Source organism: Talpa occidentalis, unplaced genomic scaffold (genome assembly GCF_014898055.3).
Source record: "Talpa occidentalis isolate TD23 unplaced genomic scaffold, MPIMG_talOcc4v2.1 talOcc4.3, whole genome shotgun sequence".
NCBI classification, from domain to species: domain Eukaryota; kingdom Metazoa; phylum Chordata; class Mammalia; order Eulipotyphla; family Talpidae; genus Talpa; species Talpa occidentalis.
Window position 1 is genome coordinate 1,700,615 of NW_023603184.1, and position 19,944 is coordinate 1,720,558.

The 19,944-nt window shown below is 53.7% G+C and overlaps 1 protein-coding gene across 5 annotated transcripts; it reads left to right on the forward strand.

Annotated features, from left to right (window-relative positions):
- The first annotated feature begins 1,149 nt into the window (after positions 1–1,149).
- Positions 1,150–18,731, forward strand: SLC43A3 (solute carrier family 43 member 3). 5 transcript variants are annotated; one of them, XM_054699205.1, is made up of 13 exons: positions 1,150–1,226; positions 2,473–2,902; positions 3,230–3,359; positions 5,282–5,328; positions 7,693–7,769; positions 7,996–8,088; positions 8,273–8,412; positions 9,447–9,547; positions 10,664–10,846; positions 11,072–11,191; positions 14,215–14,401; positions 15,921–16,044; positions 16,941–18,731. In XM_054699205.1, exons 2-13 carry the CDS (start codon positions 2,689–2,691, stop codon positions 17,034–17,036), a joined length of 1,512 nt encoding a protein of 503 aa, XP_054555180.1. In that variant the 5' UTR covers positions 1,150–1,226; positions 2,473–2,688; the 3' UTR covers positions 17,037–18,731. The 5 variants fall into 5 exon arrangements, with proteins under 5 accessions (XP_054555180.1, XP_054555182.1, XP_054555181.1 ...); XM_054699207.1 differs by having other exon boundaries at positions 2,519–2,902; XM_054699206.1 differs by having other exon boundaries at positions 2,541–2,902.
- The last annotated feature ends 1,213 nt before the right edge of the window (positions 18,732–19,944 follow it).

The following is a 19,944-nucleotide window of genomic DNA, read 5'->3' on the forward strand; positions in this document are numbered from 1 at the left end:
TTCATAAACCCATCTCAGATTTCTTTTGTGACAAGTATTGTAATTAAGGCCCTGGTCTTCATCCTGTAGGTAGGCAAAGAGCTTGCCTGGGGCTGTGCCCCCACCAATGGTAGCCAATCACTTGGGTGGTCATGCTTTCCTTAACCCTTTTGTCTTGGTAGTGAAAATGTTCCCTCCATAGCCTGCCTGCTCTGGCCTCCCACCTTCTGAACCTCTGTTTCTTCCTCTTTAAGAAAAAGGGCGAGCTTGAAAGAGCTGGAGTCCCTTGGGACCTGGGGGTGGGGTGGGGTGGGATTCAGGAGGCTGAACATGGGGGTCTGGAGTCTGCAGCCTGCACGGAGTAAGCAATGCCCCCCTACCCCATCCAGCTTTGAGGAATGGCCACAGAGGCCAAGAAAGCAGGCAGCTCACTAGCTCTGGGCCGGAAGGGTGCAAGGCAGCTGGTGTGGTTGGCTCTCGCGCTGATCACAAGCTCCATGGGCAATTATATATGTCTTTGATTAATAAAAAATGGAGCAATGAATGAATACTTAATCAGCACAGTCTGGCGGGTCGGTTCTTTCAAAACCTGGGCTGGGGGTGAGGCAGGGAATAATCAAAAGGGTCGTTGGGGTGAAAAGTCAGGGCACCCCGCGGGGGTGGGGGGTGGTTTCTGGGGAGCTGTGCGGTCCAGGTTCTTGCGCTCTGTGCTGTGCTGGCGATTGTGCCGCCAGCTCTGGGAACTGAGAGCGAGAGCGCTGAGCTGGTGGGTTCATGGGGGCTCCGTGTCCACTCAAGGGGTCAAGGCAGAGCATATGGAATAGGGCGTGCGTGCGTGTGTGTGTGTGTGTGTGTGTGTGTGTGTGTGTGCACACGCCAGCGCACGCGCGCGCTGTGACTTTGTGCTACTCGCCAAGGGCCTGTCCAAGCGCACAGCAGGATTAAAATAGCTCGGTTAGGAAAGCGGGGCGAAGCGAGGGAGCGGCGAGGCTGCAGGGCCAAGAAAAGTGGGAAGAGAAAGTGCTTGGTGAGCGGGAAGGAGCGCAGGTCCCGGGCGCGCGGGATCACGCCCCGCGGGAAGGAAGTGATGGGGCCGGGCGGTGCCCGCGCTCCCCGCCCGCCCCCGCCAGGGGCCTTCCGGGCGGGCACCGCGGGCCGCGCGCAGACGGCGGCGGGAGGCTCGAATCCGCCCCGCGCAGCGCGCCGAGGTCCCGAGAGGCGGGAGAGGCGGCTCGGAGAGGACGGCGGTAGGCGCGGGGCAGATGGGGTGAGGGTCGCGGGGGCTCCCGGGCTGGGGCGCAGCGGGACACGGAGGCTGAAGCCTGAGCTCACACGCCTCACCCCGAGTTCCTCCTCCGCCCCCCCCCCCCCCGCCCCCGTGCAAATGTAGGGCCCCCTGGTCGTGCAGGGTCGCGTTGGGGAGGGGCGCGTTGGAGTCGGGAGGCTGGGGCGCTAGACCGGCCTGCGGGGAGGGGGGTGTCCAGCAGCTAGGGGGAAAGGATGTCCTGAGCTCATCCCATACAGGCTTTGTGGACGCCACCCCCACTCCAGACCAAAGCCATCAGGACATTGGGAAAGACAAATCCCGTCACCACCAAAGGGAAGGTGGCTGGGACCCGAGGGTGGAGTTCAGCAGGCAGGGTTGGTATAAAAACCAGACGCGTGGGCCTTGGGGGTCACTCTCGCCTCCTGGCTTCACGGCCCCTGGCTCGCGCCAGCTCTCAGAGCGCCATTTGGGATTCCTGATCGGCGGATCGGGTAGGACGCGTTTAAAACTTTGTCTCCCACTTTTCTCCCTGAGCTGTACATTTCCTCATTTCCCTTTCCCTTGTAAATAAACCTTTTATTAACCTTTCGCGTGTGCCTGCAGTAGAGCATGGATAAGTCCTTTTAAGCCCGCGGGTGAGGACCCGCAGTCAGGCACCCCGTTTTGTATCGGGGCTGCCCTGTATCATAGCCAGTGGACTGGAATCGCCCTGGAGCTGCTGTTGGTTGTTAGGAAAGGAAGGAGAGCAAAACACCCCTGTCCTGAGAACTTGCGAGATAAAGCCCCCCATCCCCTGCCTGGGTCAGAATTGCTGCTGTTACTTTTTTTTTTTTTTTAAGATTTATTTATTTATGAATACAAGAACTGGGGTACAGGCCAGAGGTGTGGGGGCTGAGAGGAGTCACCAGACAGAGTGGGGCGCAGACCAGGCAGATTGAGTGAAGTACACTGCTGAGGGGAGCAGCGGGCGAGTCAGGAGAGGTCTGCTGTGCCATGTAGGTTGCTCCCTGGCCGGCCGGGGGATTGAACTCGCCCTGCAGTGGCTGCGGACAGCTTCCCAGGTTGCGTCTTAACCCCTCGCGCCACCAGGGAGGCCCAATGCGGTTACTATTTTAGTGGATGGTCTTCAGACTCTGCACTAGCTTCTCCCTCTCCCTCCTCTGCCAGCTGTGGTGGGAGAGACCTTTGGCATTTCTAACGCCTGGCCTCTCTCTCCACCTACAAAGAACCCTTTGTCTCCCTGACCCCTTCCCACAATCCCCCTGGACCAAGGAGCCGCTGCCTCAATTTACAGGATCCAGAGACTGGCCCACGGAGGGGTTTTGCCCAAGTCTGAACCCGCCAGAATCAGAGCTACCTGAAGGAACGGGCTTGCCGGAGGAATTTTCCAGGTGCTCCAGACCCAGGACTCGCGGCTCTTGTGGTCAGCCCAAGAGGCCTCAATGGGACTTGAGGAGGCTCCGCCTCAGGCTGGGCCAGGCCTGGGCCTCCGCCTCCGCCTGGCCACCCTCCTGACCGGGCTGCTGGAATGCCTTGGCTTTGCAGGCGTCCTTTTCGGCTGGGCGTCCCTGGTGTTTGTTTTCAAAACAGAGGGTTACTTTGAGGAGCTGTGTGAACCCAATGCCCAGCTGATGGCCAATGCCACCGGGGAGAATGGTAAGGGGTGGTCATTTCTTTGGGGAAGTTGAGTCTTATTCCCAGGTGGTGGATTCCACCCCTTGCCCACCCTGCTGGCCTTTCCATGGCAAGAGAACGGGGGTATCCGCTTCCCTGATGAAACACCTCCCCCAACCTTGGATTAGGAGGTGCCTGGGGAAGGTGGGGCCCCTTCCTGAGGGGAATAAGGGGCAACCACATTTCAGCGCAGGAGAGGGAGGACTTGCCACTGGGCCCCTGGAGGGACGCCATCTGGTAGGAAGGCTGGGACGGACGGGAGGCTGACCCTCTGCTCGGGCTCCTGAGGTGTCCCCTGCTCTCCCGCAGGCTGCAAGGCCCAGGATGAGAGATTCTCACTCATCTTCACCCTGGCGTCCTTTATGAACAATTTCATGACGTTCCCCACTGGCTACATCTTTGACCGTTTCAAGACCACGGTGGCCCGCCTCATAGCCATGTAAGTCCAGAGGCCCAGCCTGGGCAGAGGTGCACAGGAACAATTCTCCTGACAGCCAGCTGGGCTTGGAGGGAACCCCCCTCCGTTAGAAAGGAACTGTGTTGGTGACAGTCTCTGGACCCCACCCTTTTCCCGTACCCCTACTTCCCTTTCTTCTTGCCCTGCTCCATGTGGCCTGTCTGTACAATGTGCTGCAGTGAGCCGGGAGTGCACACTACTTCCTGTAAAGGCTGGCATGGGGCCAGGGTTACAAAATTAGCAAACCTAAAATTGCCACTCTGCCTTCATCCCAGGATCCTCATCTTCCTCTCCTTATAAGGCCTCACACCCTGGTCACTGAGGCTCAGTCATCATCCTGCTTACCCCCAGCCCTCCCCCAGGACTTAGCTAGTTAGGCCTGTGGGGTATTTCCTAGGGCTCAGAAAGGAGGGGGGGCAGAGAGGGTGTCCCATGCATATGAGTCGAAGATGTCCCTGCCACCCCATATGTCTCAGCACTGCCTGGCCAGGTTGGGTGATAAGCAGGGGTCTGTGGGGAGCTGATGGGTCCCAGAGCGGGATCTATCTTCCTTCCTGGAAGGCACTTGAGTTGTCCGATTGGGGGGCCGCGGGGCCAGCTGCGCTGGGAAGCAGCCAGGCCCTTCATCTTTGAGCCTGGTGCGTGAGGACTTTCTGTTTCTCCTGTTCTGTGGGGCCCATCTTCTCTCCCTCTTGCTTTGTCCCTCCCTCTTCAACCTTCATATGCTGAGAAAAGCCCCGTTTTCCCTCCTCTGCAATCATTCTGTCTCCTTCACTTTCATGCGGAACATTTTAGTTCGGACACTTCTGGCTGTCCCTTGGGAATCACCTAGGGATTGATGAGGGCTCTGGGGGTGAAGGGGGTGCAGAAATATATCTCTCTTATAAATCGCAGTATCACACTGAGGCGCTTTTATTACCCTGTGTCTTATAAGACTCCCAGATGCCTGGGAGATTCCCATCACCTTGGGATGGTGGTCCTGAAGTCATAATGCCCTAGAACATTAAGTTTGGGGTCTTGGTCAATCCGATCATTTCCTTTTGTAGCACAGGCTACTGAGGGCCAGAGAAGGGCAGTCCCTGCCCTAGATCACACAGCAAGGATGAATTAGAACTCAAGGTTTTAATATGTAGCGCAGGCACCAATTCCTTTCTCCAGGGAATGGACCTGTTGGGATGTAGGGGAAGGTAAAAAGTATCAGGCTTTTCTGCCCTCCAGCTGTCAGGATAGATGACGGAACCCTGTGGTCCTGAATGCATGCCTGATGGCGGGCACCTGGAGTAGGGCGTGGGCATAGGGAGATGGGATTCACCTGGGCTAAGACTGGGGCGGTGTCACGGGGACGCCAGCAGGAGCAGAGAAGCCGAGAGCCGAGAAGCAGAGAGAAGGCTGGAGAGCCCAGAAAGAGTGAGGACGTGCTGGGGGCCGGGAGCTGACAGCCTCCCGGCCCCCAGCACCCCTGCTTGCCGTGTGCCTGGTAATCCCAATAAAAGCCTGCAAAGCCACCGAGGGCTCCAGGACTCCTCCTTTACCTGGTCTGCTGGATCAGAAAACCTGCTCCGTGGCCATTCCTGACCCTACACAGGACTTCAGGTGGACAGGCCTCGCTCCATCCGCTCTCCTCCTGGCTAATCCCTGCAGCTGCTCCTGAACTCATCAGCTGGAGACTTGCCTGCCTAGCTCTGCACCCCCAGAAGGCAAAATACCACATTGTGGAGGTCTAGGTCACATTTTAATCACCAGGTGGGACTTCCCGGACCTGGTTCTGGGCCTGGGACTCAAGAATCTTCAATGCCCATTGAACTTCCTGGCAGAGAATGCAGGAGATTGAGAGAACAGAATTTGGCTCTCCCCAAATTTCTTTTTTCTTGACAACGTTCTTCATCTCCCATTCTGTATTTCAGCTTTCTCTACACCACCGCCACGCTCACCGTCGCCTTCACCTCTGCAGGTGAGTGTTGTCAGGGTGTAGGAGGGACATGTGGTCAGGGGCACCTGGAGGATGGGGCAGGTGTGGAGGTGATGGGCAGGATGCTCTGACCCCAGGTATTCAAAGATCCACAGACTCTGAGCTGGAAATTATCCATGAGAGAGTTATTGCTGGACTCTGGGACCAGTTCAGTCTACTGAGAACTGTGAAAAAATAAGGACAATGGGAGATTGTTTCTGAGTCAGATTTATTCAGAATTTCCCCCTTGTGTGTATCCAGACCTTCTCTTTTTAAAACAAAATGATAATATGAGTGACAGTTGTTTTTGAAAATATCCTTATTTAGCAGGGTAAAAATTAACAACCCTATCGTAGTCAGAAGTGTTCAAGTTTCCCTGGTCTAGAAATGTATAAAATTCCCACGGTCTGGGAATGCCCATCTGCTTCCGTTCTCCCTTCCCCCACTATGGAGAGAAAACTGAGACCAGAGGAGACCCCTTGCAAAGACCCTCCAAGACCACAGAGCACGTTTTGGGGGAACGCCTGGAGACCTTGGCTGTGCGCTTCCTTAGCACGCCGGTTGTGCTGGCAGAGATGCCTTTGGATAATCCTTCCCTGTAGCGGGTCCCGTGGCCGTACGGTTGGGTGGGGCATGAGAGTGCAGCACTTTCATGCTTGTATCTCTGGGCTGAACTGCTGGCATCATGGCAGGTAAACAGGTGAAGGTCTTTGGGCAGATGCGTCTCATGAAATAACCCAGCACCTCCAGCCCGTTCCTTAAAACCAGTCTCTTCATCAAACTGCGTGCATCTTGTCTAAAAGCCTGTGAGTGATGTTCAAGAGGCTGAGCATGGAGCTGGTGGCTGTGCAGGTGTGACTTATCCTTGTGACTTGTTGGAGCAACATGTGTTCCCTTCCCCATAGAACAGTGTGGCTTGCACACTCACTCTATTGGAAAGGGAAACCCAATCAAGCTGTGGTGCATGAGGAGAGGTTGCTTTTTGTAAAGATAGACACTGAATCATCAATTGTGCAAATACTCCAGAATTAGTTCTTAGGGTGCTTTTCAGGGTATAGAACAGTCATTGCCCCAGAGGCCATTGGGAAGCACCATGTGCCCCATTAACAAGCACTGAGTCACCTGGTGGAAAAGTTACGGTCTATCTCCCTTTCAGTTCTCCAATATCTCGACGCGGGGCTCGTGTGGTTTTTTGTTTTTTTGTTTTTTTTTAAGATTTATTTATATAAAAACTGGGGTGCAAGCCAGAGATGTGGGGGGGTGGGGCTGAGAGGATTCACCAGAGACAGTGGGGAACAGAACAGGCAGATGGACTGAAACACTGCTGAGGGGAGCATCGGGCGAGTCAGGAGAGGTCTGCTACACCATGTGGGTAGCTCTCTGGCCAGGGATCGAACTCGTGCTGCAGTGGCTGCCGATAGCTTCATAGATTGCATCTTAACCCCTTGCACCACCAGGGAGGTCCCAGCTGGTGTGGTCTTAACACTATGGCAAGAGCAGGCTTCAGGGTCTGCACACTCTGAGGGCAACTGCATTCTTTTACAATGTAATAACACTGTTTTCCTTTCATCCTATTTATTTCTACAGGGACTCTCTAGCTTCCTGACAAGCAACATGAGTTGCTTTTCATTTATAGGTGTGATTAAAAAGTTTCCTTTTAAAGTCATAGATTTCTTTTGAAAAGTGAGTCAACTTACGGGAAACATTTTAGCAGGCAATAGGACAGGCGTAGGCAGTGCCAGAACCATTGAGGCGTGCAGAACCATGCAGGTGGCAGCCTGTGGTCCAGGAGAGACTCATTTATGAAGACTCTCCTAGGACAACGGTTGTCCTGCTCTTATGCAGCCCTTTCCAGCCCTACTGCAAGGATTTATTTACACCACCCTTCAAGGGCAGGAGGTGTGTTTTTCTCATCCTGCATCCCTACTGCCAAGTCTGGTGCCTGGTATGGAGCAGGCACTCAATCCCAGGAGGCAGGTTGGGCAGGGACCGTCCTCCCGCTGAACAATCAGGTGGCTGAGTCACAGATTCAGAATCCCGCTCCAGGCCAGAGACTGAACTAGAGACTGGACTCGGGGGTGAATTGGGGGTCACATCCAGCTGTCTCCCCCACAGTGTCAAGAATAAACACAGAGGCTACTGTGTATTAGGAGCGTGGTTAGAGAGGCTGAAGGTGGCTCAGGAGACCTGCATGAGAACATTTGGGGGAGTCTCAACATGCACGCTGAGATCCTCCAGGGATGCAAGAAGGCTGACTAGTGCTAAGGCTGTAACTCCGGGGTTGTTGGGGATTTGGTACAGATGGGAGCTAGATTTCGAGGCTCTGTGTCTGGGTTGCTCTGTGACTCTGCTGTCTGATTGTTCCAGACTCAGCAGTGCTGCTTTTCCTGGCCATGCCCATGCTCACTGTCGGGGGAATTCTGTTTCTCATCACCAACCTGCAGGTATGAGCTCATCTGGATCTCAGGCACCAGCAAGAGGCTGGGATGGGGAAGGGGAAGGACAGAAATTTCTTCAGTGGCTGCTACAAATGGGATTGGCCCAAGCCAGGGTGGGGTCTCCTGGGGTGGCAGGTGGGTTTGGGATATAATGAGGGCCTGGCACATGCTGGGTGCTCAGGGAATATTTCACGAATAAACGCATGATTTGGGCTGGTTATGTGTTCTTCAGGTTGGGAACCTGTTTGGCAGACACCGCTCTACCATCATCACCCTCTACAATGGTGCATTCGACTCCTCCTCGGCTGTCTTCCTTATCATTAAGGTAAAAATGAGCAGTAGCCAGCATTTATGGAGCTGTCCATAGGCCAGTCTCTTTGCACGATTTCTCTCCCTCAAGCCTCAGAGACGGAGAGGAGCTATTTAATCCTCATTTTACAGGTGGATCATTTAGTCTGCTGCTATGAACATGGGTGTTAGACTGACCTTCCCCCTTCCTTTTTCTGCAGCTCCTTTATGAACAAGGCATCAGCATCAGGGCCTCCTTCATCTTCCTGTCTGTCTGCAGTATCTGGCATGTTGGGCGTACATTCCTCCTGATGCCCCGGGGGCACATCCCCTTCCCTCTGCCCCCCAACTACAGCTATGGGTAAGGCCTGTGCTCTGCTGGTGGTTGGCCCCTTATCTGACCTGGGAAGGAAGCAGGGATAGGCCAGACTTGATGGGGGTAGGGTGGCGGAGACCTGTCACAGAGTGGAGGACTAGAAGAGCTGCGTCAGCTAGCTACTGCTGCATAACAAACGGTCCCAAGCTTGATGGTCTGGAACATTACACATTTATTATTTTTCACAAGTCCGTGGGTGGCTGGCTGGTTCTCCTGATTGGGGACAGGCTTGGGCAATCTTGGCAGGGCTCACCCAGGCCTCTGATCATCTGGTGGGATAGCTGGGGCTGGCGGGTCTAGGAAGGCCTCACTCAGGTGGAGTTTACCTGGTGTTGGTTTGGGGTGCGGGGCTGTCTGGGTGCCATGTCTCTCACCTCCAGCAGGCTAGCTGGGGCTTATTCACTAGGTGGTTTAGGGTTCCAAGAGTAAGTGCAGAGAGACATAGGGTTGCTTGGGGCTTAAGGTTGGAATTAGTGCTGCATCACTCTTGCTGCTTTCTTGGGCTGGAGCAGTTCAGAGCTGCAAAGTCTCATTTGTAAAGGAGATTAAGGGAGGTGATGATTTATGCAATCGGTCATCACAAATGGTAGAGGGTGGCCATTCATTGGCTGCTCATGATTGTCAGACCCTATGTGCCCCATGATCTCATCCTGGACACCATCCCCGCAGACAGAGAGCCTTAGCTCTATTTACTAATTGAGAAAAAAAGAGACTCCAAAGGCCTTGTGGCCACAGCTGGAAAGAGGCTGAGCTGGGCTTGAACCCAGGCCTGCCCTGCTCTGCCCATGCTGCTCCTGGTTCCCAAACTTTGCTGCACAAAAGTATCACTGCGATCACTTGGGGATCTTTTAAACATGCAGAAAACTGACTGCCACACCCAGATATTTTGATTCAACCCATCTGGGCCGCCCCAGCACTCGGGGCTCCTCCAGCGTGGGGGACATGTGGCGCCCTCCAGCCTGCACCTCGGGCTCAACTCAGCATCCTGGGCATGGGCTGGTGGGCTTCTCTTTCCACAGCCTGTGTGCTAGAAATGGAGCCACAGAGGAGCAGAGGGAAACTGCTGCTTCATCCCCGAAGCTGGAGCTGCCCTCCCAGGAATGCCTCTCACAGAAGACAGGTGAGCCCTGCTGCGGGGACCATTGCCCTCCTCCTGGCCTTTCTCTGCGGTAGGCCTGGCTTCTCACCTCCAGAGCTTCCTTCCAGGGGCTCAGGATAGGAGAGATCAGGGGGAAAGGGCCATAGGATCTTCTTTTTTTCTTTGTTTGGTTCATGCTGCTTGAAGTTTTGTTTGGCACACATTGAAATTGAAAACTGATCAGAATTGAGGGAGGGTCTTTTTAACCCCTCCTCTACAGAGGGTCTGGTGGGGGTAAGACTTTAGTCTCCTCTCCGTTTTCTGTCCCTCTTTTTTCTCTTATCATCTCAGACCCCCCCCAACCCTCCCCCCCAGTCAGTCTCTCACAGGTGACTTCCTTCCCTGCTCTGCTCCTCAGTCCTAAGCCTGCCTCTTTGTCCCCTTTCCTGCAGGTCTCCCGGGTGCCCCCTCTCACTGTCTCATCTGCATTCATCTCCTTTCCCTCTTCTGTCGGTTGTGGGTCTTTGGTTCCAAGCATCACAAACCACCGCCGGCCAAGGTAGAAACAAGAGCGGGAATTTTGAAACCTCACATCAAGGGGTGAATGAGCTCACAGCCTCCAGGAGGAGGAGAAGCCGGGGCTGCCGGGGCTTCCCTCCTGAGGTCCCGGCCAGCCCGCCTCTCTAGGGAGAATGATGAGGTTGGTCGACCGGCGAGCGGAGCGGGACTCTTGATCCACGGTCCCATCTGGACCACGAGGACCAGGGTAGAGGAAGATTTCCAGAAGAAACTCAGGCTACCCGTGCCAGGGGAGGAGAGTGGATGTGGAGCCACTGGGCGATGCTGTCCACCCCACCCCTCATCTCTGCTCTTTTCCCTCTCCTTGTCTTTCTTTTCACCATTCTGGCTGAAAAAGATCAGGAAAGTGTTAGTGCAAGAAATGTCATTGTTAGTGCAAGAAATGTCATTGAATCCAAGATGTGAAAGACCAGATTTCAGGAGATCCAGAGAACACAGGTGGGGTCCTTCCAGGTGGCAGGGCCTGGATGACAGAGGTGGAGAGGTGGGGGGTGCCGGCCCCCTCGGGCCTCTGCATTCCTGGCCACTGCACTTCCACCTTCCTAGTAATTCATGCCCACGCCCTCCTCCCCCCACCAGAGAGCCCAGATCCTGAGCAGCCGCAGCCGCCGCCACAGCCCCGATCTTTCTGGAGCTATGCGTTCTCTCGGCGCTTTGCCTGGCACCTGGTGTGGCTGTCTGTGATACAGCTGTGGCACTACCTCTTCATCGGCACCCTCAACTCGCTGCTGACCAACCTGGCCCGAGGGAACAGGACGCTGGGTGTGTGGCGGGGCTGGGTGCTGGCCCACCGCTCTGTGAATCTCAGCTGTGGACTTGGGGCCCCCAGCCTTGTGGGTGTGAAGCCCAGCAGGGCTGTGTGCTCCAGGGTGGGTCCAAGCAGGGTGTGGGGAGGAGGGTCAGGCGGGGAACAGCAGGTGGAGAGTCCTGACTTGCAAGGCAGTCCTAGAAATTTCTCCTTACCCCGCACCTCTCTGCCCTCTGCAGTCAGCACCTACACAAACGCCTTTGCCATCACTCAGTTCTTCGGAGTGCTGTGCGCCCCCTGGAACGGCCTTCTCATGGACCGCCTTAAGCAGAAGTACCAGAAGGAAATGAAAAAGACGGGTGAGCCCACCTGGGATGTCAGAGGGTCGGGGATACAGGAGGGGGGAGGTCTTTTTCCTCCGGGTCTGTCTTTTGTTCTTAATATTATCTACTTATATCCATATGTCTCTCTCCCTCCCTCCCTGCATCTGCTCCTCCATCCACACCTCCATCCAGCTACTAGTCACCGTGCACCAGCCTTAGTTCCAGATTCAACAGTGGACGGACAGGTCTGTCCTTGTTTGCAGTCTGGAGAGTCATCATACATTGTAATCTATTAAGTAAACCCAAAGGGGGTCATGGGCACAGAGCCAGTTCTGGGTGAACACTGAGTTGGTATCCTGGAAAGCTTCCTGGAGGAAGTGGCGTGTAAGCTGAGACATATGAGCAAGAAGTGAGGAGATGAGGGGGGCCCTGGAAGAGTGGCCTAGGAATAAGGCAGGGGTGGGGGGTGTCAGAAGAAGGGGCCGCAATGCTATGCCAAGGAGTTTGCATGTGAATGGACGGGCAGAGGGGAGCTGGTGTGCTATTACCTGTGGGGTCAGGGACGGGGTGGGACAAAGGTGAAAAGCGGAGGGTGACATTTCCCCTGTAGTTTCATCTGTCCCCTCGCCCAGCCCCCCACACTGCCATCCTACTCCAGACACCAAATCATTTTATCTAGAAAAACTTCCGTTTGCAGCTCCAACACATATGGAATCTTTTACTCAAACATCACCATAACATCCTTATCATAATATCATCATCACACCTTTAATAAAGCAGCAAGTTCTTCATAGCATCTGGTAAACATTCCTGTTCAAATTTACCTACTTTTCTCAAATAATGTCTTTTTTCCAGTGGCTTTGTTCAGATTAGGATCCACAAAGCCCTCCCCCCATGTATGTGGTCCATGTACCTTTTATGTCTCTTTCAGTCTAAGGGAACATCCGCCCTTGTTTTCTTGTTTATTCGCTGAGGAAGCTGGGTGTTTGTCCTGTCATATTTTTCGTAGTTTGGATTTGGCATCATATTCCTTTGATTGGCTAATTCCTGTAAACAGGAGCATGGGAGGCAGAGGGAGGCTGTTTAACACTTTTGGGCAAGAATAGCTCAGAGGCGGAGCCGTGGCTGCTGAGGGCCCCCCTGGTCTGTGCTCTCCTTACGATGAGAAGGGTGATCAGTGGGCTCCAACATTGTGGGTCTGAGCCCCCTGTGATAAGGTTTCCCAGCAGCTGCAGCCCTCACGATTTTAGCGAGCACGGATGCCAGGGCCTGGACCCATTATTTTATTAGGATTACAAAACAGAGTTCCTGTTTCTAGCTTTCCTTTCCTTTTCATCGCTCAGATCCCTCTGGAAAGAAAAACTGGCTCATTCACGGGGTTGTGGCCCTGACTAACACGTTTGGTTCTTCCTCTCTTTACTAGTTTCATCATAATATGTTGGTGCCCTAAACCCCCAGGGATGAATGACTCATTTCTTGTTTTTGTTGTTTTTTTAAAGTCTCATTTTAAATCTATCTGTCAGGTTTCAATCCATTTCTGTCATGATTTTCCCAGTGCTCAGATTGCTCCCTTTTTGGCCCCTGGCACCCTCATTGCTCTGGTGTCTGTTAATCCCATTTGTTTCAGGAACTGCCCTGACTTTAGCACAATGGGATGTGGAAACTGTGTGTTTCCTGCCCCAGGCTGGAACTGGCCATTTCTCCAAGTGGCCTGGATCTCTTGAATGGAAAATATTTTGAAGGACTGTCATCTGGACCCTAGGGCTTCTGACTCTCCCGGGTTGTCATTGTCATTGGATAGTTAGAATCGAGAGAATCGTGGAAATAAAACCCATTTCTAGTGTGGACACGGGGGTGAAGGAAACCTGCTGGAGGAATAGAAATAATATCGTGAATATCTAACAGTAGGTATGGCTAGGACTACTAGGGATACCTAGTAAAGGATATTTTAATTCAGATTTTACTTCCTTTACTTTGTATCTCTTTTCCTTTGAAAATCATGGTTCCCTACAATATTATATACATATGCTACGTGTATAGATGTACACTGTATACTCTATGCATGTAATATACGCACACATACATGGTATTTAATATATAATTACTGGTCTAGCAAAATATGTGCTGTTCACAACAGCGTGACTGCCGATTGCTCTCACTCCCTCCTCTGCCTGCTGAGCGGGTATACCCTGTCTCGGGATATATTCACAAGGGTTACACAGGCAAGTGGCTGTGTCTAACTGGTACTAAATTGACAAAGTTATGTTCGCTGGTTTCATTTTTTCCTGATTTGGGGGGGATTTGCTTTGCTTGTTTTCTTCCTGTTTAGATTTAAGTTTTTAAACATTTACACTTCCCCAAAGCCAACAGTGTGAAACAAGACCTATTCACAAGAGTTTAATTTCCTGCTGTGCTCTCTGCCCCCATGCTTTCCCTCTTTCTTTTGGTATTTTTAATGATTTTTTTCCTTAAGTGCAGACATTATACATATATGCAGTTATGCTAGAACGTGGAATGTGATATAGAGTATATATTTCAGTGTGTGTGTGTGTGTGTGTGTGTGTGTATAGAGAGGGTGGCAGGCAGCACCCCGTCCTGCCGTGTCCAGGTGGCTCCTCAGCCTGCTCTGTGTAGGGCGCCCCTCTGCCTCACCACTGGGCTCTGCTTTGTGTGGTGATATTGGGGCACCTTCCCCAACTGTCTGCCCTGTTCCCCGCCTTCGCTGAATGGTGCCAGACAGACATCTGGCCTGGAGTTGTAGGGGCCGTGCAGGTAGGATGTGGAGCCTGCTAGGAGGCCTTTGTCGTGGCCTGCCTGTGGGTTGATGGTGGTCAGGTCCTCGGATGAATGAGTGAGGAAGTGCTGGGATGATGCTCAGGAGACAGAGGAGCCACATTTAAGGATGGGCCTGAGCAGACGCCATTGGGGGATTCAAGGATGAGCCCTGGGTTTCTGCTGGGCCATTGGTGGATGGTGGTCCCTTGCTTTTCCCATCTCGTCCCCTGCCTGCCCTCCCTGTCCCCGCCTCTGGGCAGCCTGTCTTCTTCCGTTTGGCCTAGGTTCCTCGGCCTCGGCTGTGGCCCTTTGCTCCACGGTGCCTTCGCTGGCCCTGACCTCCCTGCTGTGCCTGGGCTTCGCCCTCTGCGCCTCAGTGCCAGTGCTCCCACTGCAGTACACCACCTTCGTGCTGCAGGTCATCAGCCGCTCCTTCCTCTACGGGGGCAACGCTGCCTTCCTCACCCTCGCGTAAGTGGCCCTGGGCTGCATTACTAGTGTGGACACGGGGGTAAAGGAAGCCTGCCGGAGGTGGAGACATCCGGAGGTGGGGGTGACCAGGAGCTGGGAGCTGGTGGGGGGCAGAGGGTCGCAGCAGGTGCAATGCCTGGGACAGGTGGGGGGATATAGAGCATGTCCTTGAAACTTGGTGTCTGCTTTCCCTTCGGCGCCTGTTATCTCTCTACCTGGTGAACACTTGTTCCCCTTCCAAGGCCCGCTTCTTTTTTTTTTTTTTTAATCTCAAACTTGGTCAAATTTACATAATTTGGGGATACAACGTCACACCTCCATACGGCATGTGCTTCATTCCCCTCCACCAGGAGCTCCAGTGCCCTCTCGTCACCACCCCTCTGGTAACCAGGGTATTGTTCACAATGTCTAGGAGTTATTTTTGTTGTGTTTTCTGTGGTTATTTATATTCCAAGTTACGGTGTCACTGTCTTTCACTCACGGACTTATTTCACCTAGCATCATCATCTCAGGAGCCACCTATTTTGTCTTAAAAGGCACGATGTCATCTTTTTGATGGCTGAACGGTTTTCCATTAAGTAGACATCCCCTGTTTCTTTATCCAGTCACCTGTGGTTAGGTTTGCAGGTTGGTCCCATGACTTGGCTGTGGTGGATTATGCTGCTGTGGGCATAGGCAGCACATGTCTTTTTGCATTAGAAATGTCACACTCCTTAGGTAAACACCTGGCAGTGTATATCCTATGGTGTTTCCATTTTCTTTTTATTTTTGTGTAGAAGAACTGGGGTATAGGCAGGAGCTTGGGGGTATGTGTGAGAGGATTCACCAAAGACAGAGTGGGGAGCAGAACAGGCAGACTGAAGAAATACACTGCTGAGGGGAGCAGCGGGTGAGACAGGAGAGGTCTGCCGCACCATGCGGTTCAGCTCCCTGGCTGAGGATGGAACTCAGGCCATAGCAGTGACAGCACTGAGACTTAACCCATAGGCCACTGGGGAGGCCCTCCATTTTCTTTTTTTGAAGACCCTCCAGACCTTTTCCATAGAAGATGCACCAAATTCATCCCAACAGTGATGAGGGTTCTTTTTCTCCCCATGCTCACCAACATTTGTTGCTCCTAGTCTTTTTGACACAGCAAGGCCCATGTCCGTTTCAGTGCCCCCGAAAGGAGCCGAAAGCATCCTGCCTCTGTGGTCCTCACACCTGGTACTTGCTTCCCTCAAGAGTGTGTGTGACTTGCCCTGGCCTGTCGTGATCCATGTGTCTGCCCTGATCCTCCCAGGCTCACACTGAGCCTGGGTCCCTGCTGGTTTCCCAGCTCCTGGTGCCTCACCTTTGCCCTGTGGTCTGAAAACCAGAGCAAAGGTGAAGGGAGCAAGGGCTGGGGTGTGGGTGCATGGAGCAGGCCTGGGACAGGGGGCTCAGGGGATGTGGCTGACAAAGAACCACCAACGCCAGGCCCTTACTGGGTGGGTTGGTCACTGAAGCTCCCTGGAACCCCATATGTCTCTCTCCCCAGATTCCCTGCGGAGCACTTTGGGAAGCTCTTTGGGCTGGTGATGGCCTTGTCTGCCATTGTGTCTCTGTTCCAGTTCCCTATATTCACCCTCATCAAAGGCCCTCTCCAGAATGATCCGTTCTACGTGAGTATGGTAGGGAGGGGTGGGACCTTGGACCGGCAAGGGCGTCCCCATCAGGGCAACTCAGTGGCCCCAGCAAAGTGTGCCTCAGGCCTTGCCTCCCACACTGGGTTCAGTGTGGGGACCCTGCCCTGTGCTGGATTTGTCTGGAGCCATGGGGTTAACATTGCACTGGGCTTCCCAGAGAGTACTTGTTATTGTGATATTTGGGAAGAAAATATTTGTAAATAAATACACATATTCTGGAGGAGAATATGAAACCCTTACACAACATTTCAAACAAAACCCAAAGACTTCCAGATTTCCTGCCTGCAGTGTGGGCTGACCTTGCTGGGCCCTAGGTCTGCAGCCGCTCTGGATCCCAGGCAGGCCCAAGGGGCTGGAGCTCTGTGCTCTCACCTCTGCATGCAGGGGTGCTCTTGGGCCCAGCCCTGGGAAGGGGCCAGAAAAGGCTCTAAGACTTGGGTCCGTGGCTTCTGCCTGGAGAAACCCCCCCTGAGAGTTATCTCCACCCTGGAGCTCAGTGTTCTGGGCACTGCTCAGCTCTGCCAGCTTCATTTTCAAAAGCCCAGCAAAGTTTCAGTTACTGGGATAAAAAGAATAGTTCTGAACTTAAAACTGCGGAGACTTGCTTGGCTGTGATAGGAGATGACAGCCCTCTCCGTCATCAGCAGTGTCGTGGCCGCCCCTGCTGCCGCCCGCCTCCTGATGGCCTGGGAGTCTCAGCCTCCATTTCATCCTCTGTGAAATGGGCGTAATACTCTCTCCGAAACCGTCTGAAAGCCCCGGGCACCACGGCAGGAGTAGAAAGATGCACCAGGCAGTTTTCTCCCCTGGCTGGAGGGCGTGGACGCGGCTGATGCTGGGTGTGGTCTCCCTCCTCTGCCTCCCCTCTCCAGGTCAATGTGGCGCTGGTGCTTGTGACTCTTCTCACCTTCGTCCACCCCTTCCTGGTGTACCGGGAATGCCAGCGGAAAGAGAGTCCCGTGGAATGAGCTTGTCACCCACCTCACTTTGCTGCCCCGAGGTGCTTTCACTGATCTTTCCCCACCTTTGAGACCCCGGATCCAGAACGACTTTGCTCACTCAGGCTACCTGTATTAAGTAGCCATTGTATTTTTCTTTATATATATATATATATATATATATATATATATATATACACACACACACACACACACATGCATATTTATAAAGAAACTTATGTTATTTCCAGTTGAGATTTTTGATCAGCAATGCAAGGGTCTGAGCTCAAGCCATGGAGGCCGTGTAGAGCCGAGGCAAGGCCGCCTTCCTTGTAGAGCTTGGCCGACCTCTAGCCTGAGGGACGGGGCGTGATGGGTGAGGAGGGTGGCTCCTATTCCTTTAGGCTATTTTGGGCCTGAAGCCAGTTAGTGCCTGGGCTCAAAATTACCTGCACTGCCAAGTAATTTCCAGGTGAAGAGAGTTCACCTTGAACTCTCTTCAGTACCACCTGGAATGAATCCCCTGTCCTGGAGAGTCTCGGTTCTGCCACTCGGCAGAACCCCAAGGGGCACAGCCTTGGTTAGAGAAGGGTGGTCGGCCTAGGATGGTACATGGAGCAGACTGGGTGGGAGTGGGGGGTCCCTAGCCCTGAGTCCCACCTCTGCCATGTCCTGGATGACCTTGAGCAGGCCCTTCCCTATTCAGAGTATCAGGTTTCCCATCTGAATAAGGAGAGGGCTTGGGAATGATGGTTCTTTCTGGACAGAATGTTCCAGAAGGTTTTAAGACTAGTGATAGGCCACCCAAAGGGCCTTGGGAACCAGCTCACCTGCCTGACCAAAGGAATTCTGATGACGTCTTTTGGGGCTGTTTTTCCCTTCATGAAGAGGGAAGATTTTGTACTTTGGGTATTATAGAAACAATTTCTCTGCGGGAATCATTTTATAGAAAAGATCCCAGTGCGTGCCCAGGGATGTCCAGCCTGGGAGCAAAGGCAGGGGCGCAGTCGGCTGGGGCTGAGGCTCCTGGTGTGGTGGCTCATCCAGAGGGGGCAGAGTCCTCAGCCTGCTGTCCACCCCACTGGACCTGGAACGCCGTTGTGGCCTCGTCCCTTCCTTGGGGGCCTCCTCCCCATTGCAACACTGCACCCCCATCTGGAAGCTGGAATGAATCCCCTCTCCTGGGGAGTCTCAGTTCTGCCACTCAGCAGCAGGGCCAGTCCCACCCCACACGAATTCACCATTTCCCAACAAGTCACTCCTACTGCCTGACACGCCGTGGGGGCGTGAGCATTTGTTCCCTTGTTGACTCGTGACCAGAAGGAGCGAGAGAGATGGGAGAACCGGGGTGTAGTGGTGGGCAGGCAGGGGGGCCGGGAGGCTGGCAGGGACAAAGCCTCCAGGCCCCTGATTTCCACACCCTCTCTTTGGCGTTCTCCCCCCACATCTCTCTTGCGTAATCTGGTAACAAGCTCACCCAGGCGTCAGTACCTATAGGTGTGCGTGCCCGTGCTCACTGGCCTCTGCCACAGTGTCCGCGCGAGCCCCGTGTGCACGCCTCTCAGCCCCAGATGTCTGCAATCATAGGTGTGTGTGCCCCAAGCTTGCTCCCGTGCACTTTTTGCACCAACATGATATCACAAGTGGGCAATGAAGCCTGGGAGGAAAGCAAGGCCGTGCATGGTGGTCATAAAGGCTAGTGGCAGGTTGTGTGTGTGTGTGTGTGTGTGTGTGTGTAAGCCTGAATAGCCATTTTCCCTACTTAGGGCTGCACCAGGTGCCTTGTTCCATTTAGCCAGGAGCGGGGCTAGGAGAGGGCAGTGAGGGAGGGGGGTGGCAGCAGATTCATTCATTCAACAAATGTGTAAGGTTCCCCTCATTGAGTCAGGCGCTGTTCTAGGTGTTGGGAGTTAGGAGCTGTGCAGGGTCTGAGTTGTGGGCAGAGCACCCTTGGGTGGCTTCCATCTTAGCTTGCTCAACACTTCCCATGGCTGCTGCTCTCAGAGGAAGCTCAACTCTGCCTGTCATTCAAGGCTCTCAGCAATGTGATTCCAACCTCTCCCTTACCTGCTTCATCTCTGTAGCGCCAGCAAGGCACGGCAGGTTCTCTATGATCCGGGCAGACGGGTAAAGGAGAGTCCTGGAGCCCTTGGTGAATTTTCAGGCTTTTATTGATCTTTTTACACCATTTGTAGTGTGGCAACCAGGTACACAGCAGGCAGGGAGGCCGGGGGGCCAGGAGGCTGGCAGACCTCCCGGCCCCCGGCAAGTCTTCCCCCTTTCTGGGCTCTCTGCGTTCTCTTGTGGTCTCTGCTTCTCCTTTGCTGCTCTGCTGGTTTTGCTCTCATTCTGTTTCTCTTCTTGTTCTGCTCTCTGCTGGTTCCCCGTGGCCACTCTTACAAGCCCAGTCTCTCAGCCTAGGTGTGCCCACCTGTGCACGCCCACACCCTACTCCAGGTGCCCGCCATCAGGCATGCATGTAGGACTGCAGGGATTTATCATTAATGTTAATGGTGGGAGGGTGGAAAATCCCGATAATTTTCATTTACCCTACAGCCTCCCTGGTCTCTGTTCTGTGAGCCCTCCAGGCTGGCCTGTGTCTGCTGGGGAAATCTGCTGGGTCTCCTGGGGTCCTGCTCAAAATGCCTTCTCCTCTAAATATCTGCTTGGGTTCTCCTGATCTCTGAGTCACCCCCTTCCTGGCAAGCAGCAACTGACTCTTTTTTTTTTTTTTTTTAATAGAGGCATGTTTCATTTATTTATTTATTTATTCATTTGTTTGTTTTGTTTATACATGCACTGGGTACAGTCAGAAGCGCGGGAGGGTGAGAGAATTCACCAGAGCCAGAGCGGGGAGCAGAGCAGGCAGAAGGACCGAAGTACACTGCTGAGGGGAGCAGCGGGCGGCAGGAGAGGTCTGCACGCCATGTGGGACCCT

Excerpts from the sequence above, each read along its gene's own strand:
- SLC43A3 (XM_054699205.1), top strand. The coding sequence starts at position 2,689 with ATGGGACTTGAGGAGGCTCCGCCTCAGGCTGGGCCAGGCCTGGGCCTC. Across the intron at positions 3,360-5,281 it reads GTGGCCCGCCTCATAGCCAT|CTTTCTCTACACCACCGCCA; the intron begins GTAAGTCCAGAG and ends TCTGTATTTCAG. Across the intron at positions 8,089-8,272 it reads CTGTCTTCCTTATCATTAAG|CTCCTTTATGAACAAGGCAT; the intron begins GTAAAAATGAGC and ends CTTTTTCTGCAG.